We start from the raw sequence: 20919 nt of genomic DNA on the forward strand, positions 1-20919 counted from the left end.
CTCTCTCTCTCTCTCTCTCTCTCTCTCTCTCTCTCTCTCTCTTTAAAATAGTAAAAGGCCTATTACCTGATTACCTAAAGAATAAGATAAAAATAGTAGGCGATGTTAGTGGAAAGCAGACGCGAGAAGCTGAGAATATTGTGATTGAGTGCCGGCGAACAAGGAATGCGCAAAAGAGTATGTTTTACGAAGGAATAGGGATATAAAATAATTTGCCGATGGAATAAAACGTAGTGAGAGAGTGGAGTGTTTTAAACGAAAGTTGAAGTTAGTTTGTAAGGAAGTGTAAGTTAGTTGTAAGGTAGTGTAGATATTTATTATTACTAGTGTATTGAAATAGCTGAGAAAGCTAATAAAGTTCAATCAATCAATCAATCTCTCTCGTGGCGTATCTTTGACAACTATATCAAGATTACTCGATAAGTTGTGCGATTAGAGTGAAACGACTTGTTTGAGACGATAAGAATTGGATTAAAAGAAATAGATTAAATTTTTATCTATTTTATATATTATCTGCTTGGTTCAAGCCACTCGTTGGCTGTTGAATGGAGCATTGTGCATCATGTATTTATATTTATAGTATATTTTTAGTTTATATGATTCACTGCTTCCCCTTAGGGTTACAAGAACAACTCCTGCATAGACAAGACCGCAATACAAAATACAAAAGACAATTTAAAATTTTTACAATACGTTGCGCTTATACAATGTTCCGCCTTTACAATGATCTCTTTTATCCTTTCCTTGCTTTAGCACCTACTCGCATTTTTAATATTTTTAGTAATATTGTATATTATATACTATATTTTTTTAGTTGAATCAATTAGACCTTTTTAAAACATCGACTTGAACTTTTACACAAAGGGAATGTTCGATAAAGAATATTATTTAACGTTTAATAAGAGTGTATTTTAAAGAATTTTACCATTTTACAATTTTTAAGAACGTTCAATAAAGAGGGTGTAAAAAAATTCTCTACATTTTACATCTTTCATTAAATTGTCAACTATAGCAGTTTAAAGATGTACCATTGAATTTTCCACCTGATGCTCTCGATACTAACGACCGGAACGAAGTTTGACAACGTTCTTTGAAGAACGGGTTTATTTATCCCTTTTGACACGTACGAAATCCTTCCATAATAGGCACATTAGTGGCCATTATTACAACTGACTGATCCTTCAGGTGACGAAGAAAGAGATTATTACTTGACAGGTCATTGTGGGCCGAGTGAGGTCTTTAACCCTTTCGAACCTACCTTTTTTTGGTTCCAAAAAAAAAAGTTTTTTTTCCCATGTTTCCAATTCTTCCAGTATGCTGTATTTTGCTTAGCGACATAGGATGACACGGCATAAACTTCAAAATGCCAACGAACTTAAAACACCCAGCAGGCTGTCCTTTTGTCTGTACATTTTGAAACATTTATTGAGGGAATTTTCTCATGTGAAATTTCTAAAAATTCTTTAATTTGTTTCTTACATTAGATATTAATATGGTTTTCGCGTAACTTTTGTACTTTGAGGCCTTTCAAATAATAAATAATTAATAAATGAAAATAATTAATAAAGTAATAAAAGTAATTAACTTAAAATACTTATAGCTAAGAAAATAATTAACCTAAAAATACTTAAAAGATATTTTTAAGAACTTGAAAAGGAACGAAAGTCCGTGCAAACTATTCGTCAGCATCGTTTGTGTTAATTTGTTTAAATCACTGATTGTAAGAGAACTATAAATTTTATTTTAATATGACTAAATGATATTTACATTGTAATTCACTTAGGAAATTGTACCGTCTCTAACTAATTCGTCTTGAATCTTTAATTTCTGTAATAATCGTTTTGTACTTAATCAGAATTTTATTAATGATGCATGCAAAGGTATTTCTGAAATTATTACGGAAAATTTAATATTTTAATATTTAGTAAAATACTCTCCAATGTGTTTATAGTAAAGTACTTATGTAATCGGTTTCTCTCTCTCTCTCTCTCTCTCTCTCTCTCTCTCTCTCTCTCTCTCTCTCTCTCTCTTCCCTTTCGACTTTCTATACGTAAAGAATAGGAAAGTAGGAAATGCTAGAAAAAGGCTAGAAAAGTGCTCTAGAAAAAGGTAAAAAGAGACTCTGACAATAATCATTTATTTTTTATTTCTTTGAAAAACATATTACGTTTTTCAAGTTCCAACCGATGTTTTTCAAAGAAATAAAAGATAAATGATTATTGTCAGAGTTTCTTTTTACCTTTTTCTAGAGCACTTTTCTAGCCTTTTTCTAGCATTTCTTACTTTCCTATTCTTTACGTATAGAAAGTCGAAAGGGAAGAGAGAGATTATTACTTGACAGGTCATTGTGGGCCGAGTGAGGTCTTTAACCCTTTCGAACCTACCTTTTTTTTGGTTCCCAAAAAAAAGTTTTTTTTTCATGTTTCCAATTCTTCCAGTATGCTGTACTTTGCTTAGCGACATAGGATGACACGGCATAAACTTCAAAATGCCAACGAACTTAAAACACCCAGCAGGCTGTCCTTTCGTCTGTACATTTTGAAACATTTAGTACAATAAGTCTATAATAGACTTACGATATCCGTACGATCCGAAAGTGTCCATGTAGGTTAAAAAAGAAATAAAAGATAAATGATTATTGTGAGAGTTATAATTATTCCATTATTGGATAAATTGCTTTTAGAAAAGGAGCATAAATCTGAAACGAAATAAAACGAAAAATGATTTACTATAAAACTACAGCTGCAGAAATAAACAAATAAGCAAAATAAATTTGGCATATGGAGAAATATGTGATCATTTTTACTTTCTTTGTAGATTTGTTTAAAACAATTACTGTTACTTTACAATTACAATTACAATTACATTACGCTATTTAAGACACATTATCAAAAATACGAAATCCGAAAGTTGTAAAAAAAGTGTTTCAGCAAACAATTCAGGAATCACAAAAGAATATTGATAGGTTTGCTTCTTGTATATTCGTTAACGAAATTTGTGAAAGATTAAAATGTAATTATTGATAATTGCAATTTTGAAAAGATAGTTTTGCTACCGTGTAAAAAACTCAATTCTTTTTATTTACTCTTTTGTACTTGTATGTCGATTAACCCGGCGAGAGTGTGGCAGGGTATGTCATACCCACCATGTTACTTATTTGCGTGTATTTTTTGTTTGTGACCTTCAAATCTGTTGTTGCTTTGAGTAGCTGGAGTTAAAGGGGTGCGGGAGGGGATAGTGGCGTGATCGCAGTGTCGCGGCAGCCTGCGCTCGAGTCATACCCTGCCGCATACTCCTTGTTACATTTTTCATCACACTCTCGCCGGGTTAAACAGTTTTTATTTATTTTAAATAATTACATTAAATAAAATATCATTTAAGACTAGATTATTTAACGATAAAAATCTACCAATAATTTTATTTGGAGCTTTATGGAATTGTACAACCGAATAATACTTATCTAATCAAAATATAATATTTATCTAACGCAATTAAAATACATTTTGTAAGAGATTTTTTACCCTATCAATTCTGTAGTTCCGTAACTATTTAGCTCCGTTTTCTTCTCACTGTTTGCACCGTCTCTTTTGCTCTACACAATAATACACAGCTTATAGAGATACAGCGTTACAGAGCATTTCTACAGATTTATTGTCCTAAAATGGGAATATGGGTAATATGGGTAAAAAATGTAATTATTTTTAAATATTGTTTGCGTAAATATTCACGAAGCCGAACAATATTTATAATGTGGAGAGCCGGGACTAGATATTTTGGCACCCGAAGCCAAAGAAAAAAGTGCGCCCCTTAGTAACAAAAATATTTCTTTTATATACAGCATATAAAATACAATAAAAATAATTTTAAATAGTCATATGCGATATATTAATATGCATTTTATTAGAACACCTACTCGTCATGTATCACGAGACACGGTAGTGTCTCGCGCCAAGTATAAGCTCGCTAGAACCGCACGCGCGAGACCGACCGCGTAGTTTACGCGAGTTACAGGTATACATTATAACAATTTTTATTGCTAGTTTTGCGCATCTACAAATTTTTTAGACGAGGCAAATGTCTCGTTTGCCACACTCTAATTCCTCTCCGATAATGTGTTAAAGTTTCTCTTCACTCGATATGCAGAGTATCCCATGGGAAGTTGATGAAACTAATCAGCTGTCGCTTTTGAATGTCAAACATTAAATAATTTGAAACTAAAAAACTTTTATTTTTATTCTATAAAATGTTTACTAAGATATAATTCTTACAGTGAAGAAAATTGGATTTCTCATTTAACAAAAATAATTTCATTTAATTTATTTGAATGTAGAGAATGTAATGATTTCAGTCAATTTACTTAATGTAATACATAGATTTACTTAGAATTTGATATTTTAATATAAATAAAATTAACATTTACTTCAGTAAAGAACATTATTTTAAGTAAATCTGTTTACTTACTTAAAAGAAACTTTTTGTCAGCGCAGAAGCAAGTTCGTGTGCGATCGAAATCTACAGTCCTAATTCCCGGATGTCCCGTAAATAAACCGGGGCAAACTGAATAAAAAAGTCCCATTTTGCAAAATTCGCAATAGTTATCGAGAAGTATTGCAAGACATTGCAGTTAAAAAACGTGGAGGTGATCTTCATTCTTTTTGGCGCATCGGCTTAGAAGAAAAACGACGTGACCAAAATACGTTCCCTTCGAAACCCTACAACTTTTAGCTAAAACATTATTTTCTATTTTGCCTTATTTCTTAGGCGTTTAGGCGCCTCAATTTAAATGCCCCATCCTGTATATTTATGACTATCTATCTTTTATGTTATACAGGGTGTTATGTAATACCCGCCTCACCTTTTATTTACGAATAGAACGGACTAGACTGAGTCAAAAAGTCCCGTACTATTTTGCAATTTTTGCAAAAGTTAACGAGTTATTAATTATTAACAATCATTGTCTTAGCCCGGCCTATCGCCCAATTCAAACGCGCGGCGAGATGCGGCCGTCCCACGATTGGCGTTGCTAGGCGCGCGAGGAGTTGTTTATGACACACGGCAACGGCTACGTATAATAAACAACTCCTCGCGCGCCTAGCAACGCCAATCGCGAGACGGCTGCATCTCGCCGCGCGTTTGAATTGGGCGGTAGGTCGAGCTAAGACAGCGATTTTTAATAATTACTAACTCGTTAACTATTGCGAAAATTACAAAATGGTAGAGGACTTTTCGACTCAGTCTAGTCCGTTATATTCGTAAATAAGAGGTGAGGCGGGTATTACATAACACCCTGTATATATATACAGGGTGTCGGATTCGATTTGGACGACTCCAAAGATTATAGTAGATTGGGTCAAACTGAGAAGAAAAGTTATATACCATTTTACAAAATCCGTAATTATTATCGTGTAATTAAGAAAAACGTCTGAGCCAATAAGTGCACGGAGAAGCGGAAGGCCGGACTCGGCAGACACGCAAAATGGTGTGTTTGTTGACATCTCTCAAGAATCGATAGCGAGAGGTGGAGTCACGCATCGATCGATGAGTGACGGGGGCGAGCGGGGAGCAGTGAGCGGGCAAACGGCGCGCAGCGAGAGAACGCGCGACATATGACAACGCGCCGAAAAAGTTTTTCTGGTGGTAGGAGAATAATACACCATTTTGCATGTCTGCCGAGTCCGGCCTTCCGCTCCTCCGTGCACTTATTGGCTCAGACGTTTTTCTTAATAATGCGATAATAATTACGGATTTTGTAAAATGGTACATAACTTTTCTTCTCAGTTTAACCCAATCTACTATAATCTTTGGAGTCGTACATATCGAATCCGACACCCTGTATATATGTATATATAATATTATGTCTAAATATCTAAGCAGATGTGAACAATTTTGCCAATAAATAATACTTCTGTACATAAAAATTTTCCTTCCGCGTTTATAAAGATCTCATTCAATTCTGTGCTTTCGGCTTAAGTTTTCTTTTCTCCTTTAATTGAATATATTGAGCATGTTGTCATCCAGTCGTAGGAAAACGGTTAGGAGCGCTCTGGCGTTTTTGCGTTCCCTTCTGGAGCGTTGTTGAAAGGAATCGAAATATATCCAACGAGATTTTTCTTTACGTGGTCACCTACCGTATGCAGAATCGACCAATCTACCCCTGGATCTGACCGTTGTGCACCACTTTACATGGAGACCAATACCGCAAATTGTATCGGTATCTTGATCTGTAACCGACGAACGACGGTTTATCGCAGCGGAGAGCAGGAGACTTGGAAATTTCCTTCCTTCGCTCGAGCGAATTTTTTTCCTTCTCCCGTTTTTCTCTCCCGTGGCTATCGTCCCAATCAGATATCAGACGTGCTTTCGAATATTTTTTCGTGATATTAAGACGCTCCCGTTTTTCTTTCTTTTTTTTTTAAAAGAACTGCAAGTTTTTCTACGCGAGTGGATCGCGGGACGATCGAGATCCGCAAAAGAAGTTGTCAGCTGTTTCCTTCCGAGAGTTCGTTACTGTAACTATTTCTAGAAGTCTATTTTCACCGCATCGAGAGAATTCCTGCGTCTGACAAAATCTCGAAGAATCGAAAATCGATGCTTAACTAAACGGACCATGCATCGCGTAAAATACATTTCTGTAAAGACAATGTCTTCCTTCCTCGGGATAAACAACAACTAACGAGAGCTCCGTGTGTCGCCGGTTTCCCGACACGATATTTATGAGCTTACCACGCGTCGGACCACCGACATTTACGTCGGCGAGATAGGCCGCGTTACAAGCTTATTACCGAATCTCCTAATTATCGGATCCCAATACCGCTTAATGGCCTAGGCTAATAATAGCGGAGCAGTGCCCTCTTTTCTGCATTAATTCGGTGCTCGCCCACTGGCGAACATGTGGTGTGCGAATAGACTCGAGATGCGGTCCGACGCACCAGCTGGTCTAGGAGGAAGGATGTCGAGCTCTCTTTCTTTCCTCTTTTTCTTTTTTTCATCCTTTTGCTGACCCTATCGCCCTTGTATCGCGCCGCCGTGGAATTTCGATCGGCGACCTAGACGCCGTTCGAAAGAGTTAAAATTCAGCACGCTACACAATTAAGCCCTCGCCGCACAATCGGAAAGATACGTATATCTTTGTTTAATCTCCAAAATTTTTGTTTTAAAATACACAGTGATAAAATCTTGATGAGACATATGGTAAATATATGCAACGCGACGAATGCAGCGTCAAGTAAAACTCGCAATCTTATCGCCTCTGATAAGCCATTCACGAAGAAAACAAATAGATTGCATCTGTCGATCGGTAAAGGTCCATTTATACATATTCATGGTATCAGTACCGTATCAGTGCCGTGTCAGTAATGTTCGTAACTCATTAATAACGGTTAGTCACGCCTATCCGTACAGCTTGGATTCAGTGATTTTCAAGATGGCTCAAGTTTACGGATGACGAATCGGCAATGATTGTTATATAACTTTAGTTGAAGAAGAAGCAAAGACTGAATGACCCGAATACGGGACTGCGTCGTGTGTGAACACGTCCACTGAGAAACAAGAAAACAATATTTATCGCTGAGGGAATGCCGGAGTGAGACTACACTTTTTGCACTTTTTGCATCTAGAACTGTCAATTCGTGAAAACATTTGTGCAATATATAAATTATGTGGCTTTTGTGTACAGGCCGACAGTGTTCCGCTAATCGGATTGGATCAGAGAACAGCGTGGTATCATTGAAATTAAGTTTAGAAGCCTAAGAAAAAATCGATTTGCTCGAATAAGTTATATAACGAATAGAAGTTTTGTTAGGCTTTTAAACTTAATTTTAATGATACCAAACTGTTCTCTAATTTAGTTCGATCAGTGGAACACTGTCGTTCTGTACACAAAATCCATATAATTTGTATATTATGTAAATGTTTTCATGAATTGACAGTTCTAAGAGCAAAAAGTGCAGTATTGACACACAGAGAAAACGATTTCTATGGATTTAATGAATTTTGTTGTATCCAAACAAATTTGATATTTGGTCGAAACAAATCAATGTTTGAATTAATAAGTACGATTGTTTGAATTTGAAACAATATATATCTTTGTCGGAAATAAAATATTTGTTTGAAACGAAAGGAATGTTCTCTTTAATCTAAACGATATTATTGTTTTATTCAAACAACATTATCGTTTGAGAGAAAATATGTGAAACAAAGGTATATGCATATATCTTTCTCCTTCTACATTAGAATTTTCCCTTCATTAGAAGAAGAAAGATAAACACCGAGTTAGTACACTATGTTCAGCCATAATAAAGAATAGACCATTAAATGATTAAATTGCGTCTGCTGATGCGGTCACTTATATACCTGGCTGCCGCGATTTTACTTACGAGTTCGGCGGCCATCTAGTGGCAGCACCAAACTTTATAAGCGCCTGGCCAAATAATACAATTATTTAATTGAAAGATATTACTTTAAATAACAGTGTTTTTTCTATCAAATAATACAGGTTGTTTGAATAATACAACAAAATTTTTATTCAAAACATATAATGTTTCGTATAAGCATTGTTTTAATGAAACAAATTTCAATCAAATAAATAGGAATACTAAATCCAAAGAAACCTTTCTCTCTGGGCATGCTTTCAATGCGTTACTACACCGAGAAATTTTGGAATCTATTGCATTCCCTTGCATTCCCTTGCGAAATAACAAACCTACAAAATTCTGTCGCGCGAGTACACTCAGAAAAAAGACCTAGTTAGGTTAGGTTAGGTTATGTTAAACAAATGAGATACGTTGAAATGATATTTCTTGGAATCTGCTAATTTTTTATTTACTAAAACAATTGGTAGATTTGAAGAAATAGATACGAATTCTCTTAGAAATTCGAGTCTCGATCAAGTAAAATTTTGGCGAAGGCAAAGAAATCATTTCTTTGAAATTAAATAAAAGTCTAGCGAGGTCAAAATTCAAACAAATTCGTCTTATTTCAAACTTGTTTTCGGGTGTACATGACGTTTTCTCTGAGCGGATAGACGTTCCCTACTTTCTGTCGCTGCGCGCTGTTCGTTGAAATCCCTTCGTAGATTCGCGTCCAGTAGCAACTTCCGACCGAGAGAGTTCGTTTTGGCGACATAAGGGGAAAGACCACGCGGGGCGGAGGAAGAAGGGCCGGAGGAAATTCTGTAAGATTCTGAGTGCGAGTGTAGCGGTTGACCAAGCCGGGCACCTGGTCGCCCATAGAGATCGGGTCGATTTCAGGACGGATTTCGCAACGGACGCAACGGTGGTGGGCGCTTGCAAGGGGAGCGAGCTTTCGCTGATCGCTGCTGGCTGGTCAGCCACCTCATTTAATAAATAATGAGGCGTGCGATCGATCCGCGGTATGGCCAGCAGACCGCGGCGCTACGCCTCCTCCCCACAGGATTATTTGTCAAGGATCGATCGAACGGACATGGACAATGGCCTGAGTCGGTGATCTTCGAGACAGAGATGGAGGAGACGACTCGACACGTCGATGCGTCACTGTCCGATTAAGACTCCCGTGTGCGCCCGAACTTGAGTCCTAATCAAATACCGATGCGAAATTAGTTCTCCCATCGTGCAAATGGAAAATCTGGCGAGTCTAATTAGTTGATCGATAAATAGTTGACCCACTCCGTTTGTTAGGAAATCTAATTTATACGATGTACACCCATAAAAAAGATTTAAATAAAGTAAGAATCCTTGTCTTCGCTAGTGCATAAAACGATAAAGGTATCGAAATTATTTGACGTAACTGGACTACATATCCCTCTATTTTTTAATTACGGACGCAACGTTTCGACCGTGGATCCGGTGCTTTTCCAGTGTAAGACTTCAGAACATAACGATAAAAAAGATTCCGATAGGTTAAATAAGTGAGATACGTTGAAGTTATGTTTTTTTAGTCTACTTTTTTATTTACGTCTACCAAAACAATTGCTAGGTCTGAAGAAGTAGATATGAATTCTTTCAGAAATTCCAATCTCAATCAAATAAAATTGTGGTTAAGGTAAAGAAACCATTTCTTTCATTTCAAACAAATTTTTTCTGGGTGTATACAGGGTGTCCCAGGAGGAAAGGTCAATATTCTGGGAGGTGATAGTATCGGCCGTTGTAAGCAAAAATGTTCATATGAATATACGTCCCATTCCCCATTGTTTCCGAGATTGAGCTACTTGAATGTCCCGTGTACTTACTTTTTTTTCTGTACACTTCACCCTTCATTCAACCTCATAAACGTCTACGGGAATTTACTCTTATACGTCCGTTGACTGTTGTACTGATAACATTGTAGTAATGTTCAAAATGCCTCGCATATTCACAAATATCGAAAATGCAGATATACTGTATGTTTACTGCTGCTGTTGAAGAATACCGTCGACGCTTTCGTCGCTTATGATCTGTAAAAAATGTATCACTTGAACAATAAATATTAGAAATAGTAGGTGGTATTTCTTTCTTGTTGGTAATTTTGCAACTGTACATTCAAATAGCTCTACATCGGTACAGCGGGGAATGGTACATGCATATATTCATTTGAACATTTTTGCTTAAGGTGACCGATACTATCACCTCCTAGAATATTGACCTTCCCCCCTGGGAACACTCTGTATACGCATTGTTCTCGAAATCCTTGTTTCTTATTTCCGGAACATTATCCGAAATTCCTGAGGTCATGACGTTACCGAATATGTCACCTGGTCATCCCCGCAGGGCGATAATATCCACATCTCGTTGCCATCGACGGAAACAACGCACTTGCGGGAGAATGTGTAGGACGTGGACGTAAAGTGCGCACGATTAAATCGCAAAACTACCTCTTCCCTCTCCCTTTCCGCTCTTCTTTTTTCGTCCGCTCTCGCACCCTCGGTCTATCTTTTTTGCTCGACAACGTGCTCCCGCGTAACAAGGGCCTAACAGAGCTGTCAATCCATCGATAAATTGAATGGAGGACCTAAAACCACCCTAAATTCTTCGCCGCCCTTCACCCCCTTTCATCCGTGCGCCGCGTACTCTTACACCCTATCGGCGGTGGCGGTGGCGGCGGCCCGAGAGACCGGTACGATATTTTTTTTTCCCGTAACACAAAAACGTCCGTCTCTGCAACTGACGTGTGATTCGGCTACCCTCGCGAGAGGAGATTTAAGGAAGCGGAAAACTGACCGGATGCCGTAAGGGCGGCATCCTATGAGGTCCGCACGGCGAAATGAAAATCAAATTTATCCGCCTTTCTACGCCGATATATTGTTGGCGGTTTATTTCTATTTTTTCTTTTGGATGAAAAATTTATGAAACATCTACAGGTTGATGCTTGCCGCTCGTTTGATTTCCAGTTTATTGGAATATAAAAGTTCATTGGAAAGTGTAACATCGCAGAATCGAGCGATATTTGGCATTTAACAGACCGCTATTATAGCAAACGCGAGTAGTCGTCGAGAGTAAATTTCTATCGCGGAATAAATTACGGGAGAGAAAGGGCTTGGTGAGGGAGAAATTCGGTTTCGAAGGGGGTTGAACCTTAAAGTAGATGGAAGTAAAATCGCGCGGAGGCGAGAAGAAGAGAGCGAGAAAGAGAAACAGCGAGCCCCTGGAAGCACAGCAATCGACCCCACGCGCTCGGCTCTGCTTCCGCACACACGAGCAAATCCCCTCGTTTTTGGATTTTCGGGTAAAACGGGTAAAGGGGAGATCGGTGAGTAATTCGAGATTGGGTCGCGAGTCCGGGATGCGTGCGGCGTGAGCAGGGGTTGCTTTTTCGAATCTGCCCCCTTCACCGCGCGCGTCCACCACCCCCGTTACGCGGTCTCCCTCTCGGGGCAGGTTTGACCAACATTTTCGAGGGGTGAGATGAAGCACGGGAGGAATTTTGCGCGAGAGGGGGACGAGATCGCTTTATCCGTCGCCAGCAATTTGTCCGCGACGATTTGCGGCGGCGTGCGACGCTATGGCGACGAACTCTCGACGAACGATCCCTGCCAGGGAGATTAAAATTCTTTTAGGCCCAGGTGATCGGCGTTAGGAGGCAAGTTGTATGAGACCCGACTGAATGAGATTTTTCATCGCGCCGGAAAATTTCGTTGACGTGTTGACGCGATTATCATCGGATATAACATTGTTTTGTTATCATTTAGATATTTCCGCAAGTTGACAGTCGATTACTCGTATCGTCGGCGCTGTTAATAATACAAAAAGACATAGGAATGATAGAAATGCATATTTAAACTTTAATTAAATAACATCAGTGATTTTTATTGACCGTATCCGGCAATTAAAATTCTTATTGCGAAAAATATTGCCACACAGCACAGAAAGATTGCAGGAAGATTGCAGAAATGTTACATTGCAAGATTGCAATATTGCAGCAACGTTGAAATGTCCGCCCTCAGAGAGATTGCAGTGCAATATTTTTGAAATAATTTGTTGTTGTTGTACATAAGCAGAGAATTTACTAATTACATGTCGCAATAGATGGAGATTGCGAGCAACACCGCACTGATCAAGTGCTTAATAATTCGCGTATTATTGGTATCAACGAAAATAACATTATAAAATTCTCGTAATTAGAAAAATTTTTTAAATAGAAAATATAGTATTTTCATTATTTTTGAAACATTGCTGCAATATTGCTATCGAAAGTTTGCAATTTTACATCCCTGCAATGTCTCTGCAAGATTGCAACGTTTCTGCAATGTAACTGCTACCATCTGTGCTGTATGGGTTACTTGTAATATTTTTCGCAATAAGAATTTTAATTGCCAGATACGGTCAATAAAAATCACTGACGTTATTAATTACTTCTGGCAACTTTTAAAAATATTCTTACTAGTTTAATTAAATAGCCCAAAGAACTGTGTTGTCTAACGATACGCTGTGTTTAATTGCTTGCTGAATTTAGAGATTATTTTTTAGATTGTTAAGAGGCATCAATGGGACATTTATATTTTAATTCTCTTTGGGCAGAATGGTCGCGACACTTTTTTTTTAAACGAGTTCAGGAACGCGCATTTAGATTCCGATTTACGTTCCAAAATATTTTACTTGGAAAATAGATCGGAAACGCTCAAAATTTTTTCGGAATGGCCATCGAGTGAAATATTCCTCGGAGGACTAGTCCGTTCCCCTTTGGGACGTAATCTTAACTCTAGATGCACGTTCCTAAACTCATTAAAAAAAGTGTCGCAACCGCGGATAATGGCACGCGCGATAGAATAATATTTTTTTAACCTTAAATGACTTTTTAATTTAATCCGTCACGCACTTTTCTCTTTTTAAAATCGATCTCGATTTTCACGGAAATCTTCATCAGGCTCGGAGTGAACCGTGCGAAAGTATGTGCTTCCGTTCTTTTGTTAAGATTCCCTCCTATTTGAACAATCATTAATATATTAATATATTTTTCTTCAACTGCTTTCAGTTTGCTACGAGCTACCAGTATATCGTTTTCTACCCTTTATGAAGCGGAATCGTTTCACACTTTCCTATATATAGTACAAAAATATGCGCGAGCACGTAGCCCTGCACCTTGGATTTCAGTTCATTTTAACAGCTTTATGTGAAGCGTCTCCGAGGTAAGATATTTATAATATAACAGTTCCAAGATTTCCCCATTTTGGTCACTTGATTGATTGATTTGCAAAATGTGGTCTGAAATATGTGTGTTCGGTTTCTCTAACGTCGCTGGACTTTAATTTTATTTTAACTCATCCTTTATTTGCTTCTAAGGGGACGTTGGAGAAACCAGGCCTAAGAATTTCACAATGTCGCTGACACTTTTCCCCACGATGGTAAATTCTTTCGTTTTCCATTTCAGCAGCGTTCTTGCGCGGACTCGTCTCGATGTGGGAAAAATCTTTGTCGCGAGCCACGAAACGTTTTCAAAAATAGCCCAAGTCGATTATATTTTATGACATTTTCATTCTTTCGCGCGCGACAACGTTCGACTTTATTTATGCAGGACAATTACCGCGTTGAGTGTCGACGACAAGCCGCGCAGTAGAAGACGATTTCGGAGTCGCAAGTGTATCGAGGCCTATACTCGTCTATTTTTTAACGCACAACTGTGCTATAAAGAGCCACGGGATTATTTTTGTATGCCCCCAGTTTTCCTCGCACCCTCGGCTCGTGTATCTCGTTTGCATGCGTCTACTTGCGCCCGTGGCGCAACCAACGGGACGCCAGATCGAATAGCCGATGCGTGTCCTCGGACTACGAGTTTCACCCTCCTATCGCCGTTCGCAACGGGCGTCGATTTCGCCTCTTCGACGCACGTATGTGTACGCACGCCGCCACAAGGTGAAGAGGTCACTCCGTCCCGACTCGTTTATGGGAGCGATGGCAAGGCGCGAGGGTTACTTCGCCCTTATTCGCAGCCCGTATTCAAAACGTCCCTCTTTTCCGGTCGACGACTACGGCGGCGTCTACGAGATTGTCGACTTGATCGGGACGCGTTGACAGTGACGCGCGGAACTCTCGCGAATACACGCTCGTGCTCTCAATGAACAAGAAATGAAACGGAAGCCCACTTTTACTTTGACTCGCGTCCACATCTGCCCTGGCAGCCGTAAAAACCGAAGCCGGGAACCAAACGCGCCGAAATTCTCCTTTCGTCCCGTTTTTCCTTCCTCCGACACTTGGCTCGCCTCTCAAACGTATCCGGCGTTTTTTTTTACCCGCAGGAGACGATTTGCTACTCAACACGTGACACCGCGCAACGAGACGCACAATCGACAATTTGAATCGTCGGAGATTTCGCGCCATACGCGAGTCTCTTTTTCGTATTCTGTCGTACACAGTACCACAAATTAAGGGCGTCCCGGGTTCACATAGGTACTTAAAAAGCGTCCATCTCCTATTAAAATCATCTTTACATAATCTTTCGCCTAAACCCCAGACCCTATTTGCAGCGATCCTTCCTTTCCTCTTCAGCACTTTTACATGCTCGACAATTACCTTTCCTATCAAACGTGAAACCCAGATATTTAAACATTTCTACTTCCTCTATTATTTTATCGCCCTATTTCCAGGTCTTCCTGCCTTTTTTACCTTTACTATTAAATACCAACACTTTAGTTTTTCTGTACTTAATTCTAGTTTCCTTTCTTTTAAAAATCTTTTTAACATGCTCATCATATCTAGTAAGGCCTTTCTATTTTTCGCTAACCATATCATCCGCGTATGCTAATGACCACACTCTCACTCCTCCAAGCTCTACTCCTCCTATGCCACGATTTTCTAAAGCTTTATCGATGTCCGCAATGTATAAATTGAACAGAGCGGGGCTCATCACACAGCCCTGCCTTACACCTTTCTACGTCTTGAAGCACCTTGTGAATCCATCCTTCGTCCTTATTGTCACCTCCGTCTCTTTGTAAATAAGAAAAATTCTACATATCCAGTAATAAAGTTTTTTCCTCTCTCCCTCTACGGGAGCGTCTTTCAACCGTTAAGGTTATTTAGCGTGTCTTCTCGATCTGAGATACAGCTATTACACTATCTTCCCTGTATGTCCAATAAATTAACAAATAAGCTCCACCTACTTCCAATTTTCTCACTTGATAACGTACATAATCAGTTCTACACTTTTGTATAATTGCTAATAATATATTAGCAATTTTAATGTATATGTGTATGTACGTACCTATGTATATAGGTGTCCACGTGCCTTGCCCCACTCCTTATCACGTGGCTTATTTTAGTTTAGCCCTTTCCGGATTATAGAGCAGATTGCGTTGAAAATCGTCCCCGGTTTTCTCAGGAAAAAGTATGTCCCCCCTGATTCCAAGTTTCATCCAGATCTCGTCACATAATTTGCCAAATATTTTCTTATCGAGGATAGGTGTCAACTATACGTCGACAAGATATCGACAAAGTATTACGCGGATCTTCTTACGAAATCAATGAAGAATCTAGTCGTCGTCAAATTAAACGGCCCGCAAAATCATAACCGATTTGATCATCGACTTGTGGACCTGGACTCTTAGCGTCGTTTCGTCGATTTATGCGCCACTAACGCGGGGCAGGTGTACCTTTGCCCTTCGCGAGCGCGCCTTTGCTGGATTAATAACACATCTCGATGAGCTGCGATTTAGTATCTGCGCGAGCTGTAATTGCTTCATTGTGGATTTTACAACTTAATCGATCGGTGCCTCGTTACGATATACGGCTTCGCCCGGAGCGAGTCGCCTGTGTGGTCCATCCTTCTTGTATCTCGCACTCCCTTCTTCTTCTGCGTCTCCCTTTAACCGTCTCTGAAATCCCGAGCCATTGTGCCTTTCCGCGTTTTCCTCGCGTCCGCCACGGACGACTCACATTGTCGCAGATCCATCGGGAAAATACGAGGCCGCGGGCGAGGCTCAGCATGGTCGATTAAATTTCTCGCCGATTTGGATCTTCGAAAGGCGCGACGTGACTCGTCAACCAGGGTGGGCACGCGGCCCCGACTTTGTTCGCGGTCTCTACGCTGACGCACCTAACCTATCGGTGACAGAAAATTCGGCGCGTCTCCAACAAATTTTTAATACGTAAACTGCAATGGAAGATCAGGTAATGGCGGAAGTCTTATATCTTGTCACTAAAGAGTCCCGTAAGATGTATTTTTCGCGTCATATTCTAAGGAAGGTTTGCTTGTAGCACTCAGCGCGCATTAGCGCAAGCAACCGAATTCGCTGTAAGAATTTATTATTCCGCATAATTTTTCGAAAGCTGCCTTCCAACTTTTTGCGATAAAATGCAAATTTTAATAAAAATTGGCACCGTATCGTGGATATTAAAACTTAAACTTAAAAATCTTGACTCGACAGCGCTCCATGCGTCTTTTCTATTTTCTGCTTTCATTAAAGAACCTCTCGACTTCCTGCAGAGTGCTTTTATACACAAAAGCGCTCTTATAAGAACGGTTAAGTTCGTTGAAATATCCAAGAATGGGAGAAGGTATATGCGCGTGTGTCCCGGGATCTTCTGGTGTATCTTTCGCCTTCTCCGCAGGACATTAGAAGGCAGGAGCGCGCGGGTTAACTCATGCGCAACGGGAAGAGAGAAGGAGGGATGCGGGAGTTACTTTTATTTATACATCGAAGGCAGCACACGCCTTGTCATCCAGCAGCCTCGCTCTCTCTCCCTTTCTCTCCAGGCGCGTTCTCTCGCAGTTTTCTCGCATGGGCGCACCTCAAGAGGGTGCCCGCTCTTGTCGCGACAGCGAGAGGCGGCCACTCCGCAGCTGCACAATCGTCGCCCACGGCGCAAGGTTCATTTAACTTCGCAAATACACAACTCTTTAACATTGTGTCGCGCTAAACGTCCCGCTGCCAGTGTCCCGCACTAATGGACACTGACAAATGGTCCCCGAAAGAATTCCGCGCGCGAGACCTCTTGTGCGCGTTGCCTCGGGCTTCTTCACTCGTCTCCTCCACTCGCGGTGGCGGCTCCGGCGGTTGCCAACTGCATAACATCACGGAGAGGCGTTCGGCGTTTTGCAAATTGTCTCGTCCGCCGAGAGACTCGTATTTCGCGATCACTACGTTTCTCAGGACGAGGTGGAGATTCGGAGACGAACGTTTTACGTTACGACACGGCTCCTACCCCAGTGAGAAACGACTCGTCGAGCGATGTCGAAACGACGTCGATTCGACATTGTTTCGACGAACCATTTCTAACCGGGACGAAAACCACAGCCTAGCTAGTAGGTCCAATTTCTGCTGGCTCCTTTCATCTTTGCGGTTCCGATCATGTAGTGTTTCGCCATGTCTTTGGTCCAAATACAGCAGCGTATATGTACATTCATCGAACTACACTAGCCATGGACTGTGTTTACATGTTAAACTATGTTTACACTCTCAAAATGCGACTTGTCAGGATAAAAAAATGCGACTTGTCGAAATTTAACCTTGTAAATAGGTTACCGAATTTTGTTTCAGTGGTTGGGATCACTACTTAACAACTACTTAAGCCAACTAGCCACTGTGAAACTGGGCCAATGGAATAACTGTAATTGGCCAGCCCCTTAAGGGGATGCTGGAGTGATTCTACACTTTTGCACCTTTCTAACCTAAAAACTGTCAGTTCGCGAAAACATTTGTGTAATATACAAATTAAATGGCTCACGTGTACAGATCGAAAGCAGCTCGCTATTCCGGCCAAATGAAAGAACAATATGGCATCACTGAAACTAAGTTTGTAAGTCTAATAAGAAACAATTGTGAGCAACACATGCATACATGTAGTATGTGCGTTGCTTACTATTATTTTTTATTAGACTTACAAACTTAGTTTCAGTGATGTCATATTGTTCTTTAATTTAGCCGGAATAGCAAGCTGCTTTCGATCATTTGTACACGTGCCATTTAATTTGTGTATTACACAAATCTTTCCACGAAACAGACAGTTTTAAGTGCAAAAAGTGCGAAAGTGCAGAATCACTCCAGCATTGGCCAGCCCCTTAACTACGGATGTTATTAAACCCGTGTAAACATAGTTTTCACATGCAGCTTTTCTCTCATTGGCTGGGCCGACAAAATGTCGGATGCGCGGGAGGGATCGACGCAAAACGAAACGAATGACGGAGTGGACCTACTTGTTATACTCTGGTTATACTATGCGGAAAGTACGAGCGCGCTCAGCCGCGGGTGTTTGCCCCGCCTGTTGGCGTTTTTGCTGTAAAGGAATACAGCACGAGTTGTGGCAAGTTGTGTTGTGACAATGAAGCCTGACGCTACCGAAGCTCACGAGATACAGGACCGCAGATAAAGGAAGAGAGGATTCCTCGAGCAACTACACGATGTCGGTTCCTCCCTTCGCGTGTTCGACTCGCGCCGACTCATCCTCCTTTGAGGTCCCTACGTCTCTTGCACACACGGGCCTCGTCTGTATACACATACGCACACGTAGATGTATATCCACATGCACATGCGAACGGCAGCTCCACGCGAGCAGCAACAGGCTGCCGCTTTTTACCCTCCTCCTCCTCCTCCTCCTCTTTTTCTCCTCCGGGATCTCGGCGTCGCCGTTTCTCGTTCTCTCCTCCTCCTGGCGATGGATCATTTTATTGCGCCCGTGCGCCCGGAAACAGAAAGCTGATGGTCGGATACATCGGGCGAGTCGACTACTATTCGTCCTCTCTCTTCCTCCAGGTCCAATTTGGCGACGTTTCGGCGACGTTGTTTCGATCAGAACGGTTTGTCCGAGGGAGAGACAAGAGGCTGGCGACAAGACCAACTTCAAACGCGCCGAGCGCGAGCTTCGCTCACTCGGGAAAGCAGAAGAGACGGGCCGAAGAGTCAAGTGGGCCGTATGGATCGTGTCGATTTCTCCATCTTGAAGAACCCGATTCCCGTACCGAATGGGAAAGACGCCGCGAAGAGAAGAGAGCGTTTAGCTTCTTAAAGTCCGACGAGAATTTCTCCAAGTTTCTTAGCACACGGAGATCTTCTCTTAAAATTGATCCTGAACACCATGTCATCGTGGGACAACGTGGTATGTTGAACAATTTTATGAGAGCTTTGATTTGATGAGAGCTGAAATTTTGAAGAATAATTACGCGGGACAACACGGCATTTCGAACAATTGTATGAGAGTTTCTCGAAACTACAATTTCAACAAAAGAATTTTCCGAAACTACCATACTTTTTACTAGTGAAATGTACGGTGCAATTTCAAAAAACTCACAAAGTTCTTCAAAATACCATGTACCACGATTTTCAGGGTAGATTTTAAAAGAAAATTCTCTCCGCGATATTATATTCTGATGTAATTTTACACGAGAGCTAGTTTCTACGATACCCAGATAGCACAAGACACTCCTATAAACATTTTAAGAATATTCTTCAAGAATATTTGAAATATTCCACAGGTCATTCTTATATACTATATTTATCTTAGGTTCGTGGAACATTCGACTACTATAAATCTTTTTCGAATGTCAATAGAATAATCTATCGAATATACCGTGTCCGATATATATGGTACGATCACAGGTTTCATTGCTTTTTGCATAAGATAAGTGTATTACACAATAAACAATGTGCAATACATAAATTCGATGGGTATTAAAAAATTGTTCTGAACGAATATGCCGAAAACATTCTCGACGAATATCCTAAAAACGTTCGTCTCTGTTATAAATATACGATTTCTAATTGTAATAATCTATATACAGGGTGTACCGCAATTCGTGACCGAAATTTTAATAACGTATTTCTGAGCAAAAAGTAAGACGAAAATCCTAATACGAAAATGTGGAGGCTATAATACTTTTCAAATGGGAAGCATTTGTAATAGACAAATCAGGTAGTCTAAAGTTCGCGCGTTCAGGGACGGTACATTGCACAGTGATAAAGGTACTCTTGCATCTTTACCGATATACCTAAAAAAATTTAAGTAATTATATGTACAATGATGCTGATGTTATTGATTGAGTCATATTTAAACATGAAAAAATAAAAAAAAATTAAAAATAATAAATATGAGAAGTTGTCCACATGAGAAGTTGTCAACTTATGAAATATCACAGACAATTTATATGGTAAAAATATTTTCTTCAATATCGATTTATATTGAGGTTATTTTTTTAATATGTAGATAAGATAGATTTCATATTTTATTCAATTTGGCAATGCCTAATGGAAACTATAATGTTGATACAAACGCGAAATTTATTAGGAAATCTAGTAACAGTTTTTTTTCTATTGAATATTATAGTTCTATTGTGCTATTATCAATACTATGAGATATTGTATTTGTATAATAACGTTTATTTAAAATTTGTTACAACATATGTTGAAAATGCCCTCCGCCCAATTCTACACAATTCTATAGTATCTCGTAGTAGTACAATTAATAGTAGTACAATAAAAATATAATAATCAATAGAAAAAAAAGTTTGTTACTAGATTTGTTAATAAATTTCGCGTTTGTA

The 20919-nt window shown here is 39.7% G+C and overlaps 1 protein-coding gene across 1 annotated transcript; it reads left to right on the forward strand.

Annotated features, from left to right (window-relative positions):
• Positions 1-16471: 16471 nt before the first annotated feature.
• On the forward strand, positions 16472-19626 carry LOC105559238. The gene is made up of 2 exons (XM_012007377.1): positions 16472-16553; positions 19136-19626. The coding sequence occupies exons 1-2, from the start codon at positions 16542-16544 to the stop codon at positions 19511-19513; spliced, it is 390 nt and encodes a 129-aa protein (XP_011862767.1). The 5' UTR covers positions 16472-16541; the 3' UTR covers positions 19514-19626.
• The last annotated feature ends 1293 nt before the right edge of the window (positions 19627-20919 follow it).

The sequence above is a fragment of the Vollenhovia emeryi genome, unplaced genomic scaffold (assembly GCF_000949405.1).
Source record: "Vollenhovia emeryi isolate VEMERY1.0 unplaced genomic scaffold, V.emery_V1.0 DF939283.1, whole genome shotgun sequence".
Taxonomy (NCBI): Eukaryota; Metazoa; Arthropoda; class Insecta; order Hymenoptera; family Formicidae; genus Vollenhovia; species Vollenhovia emeryi.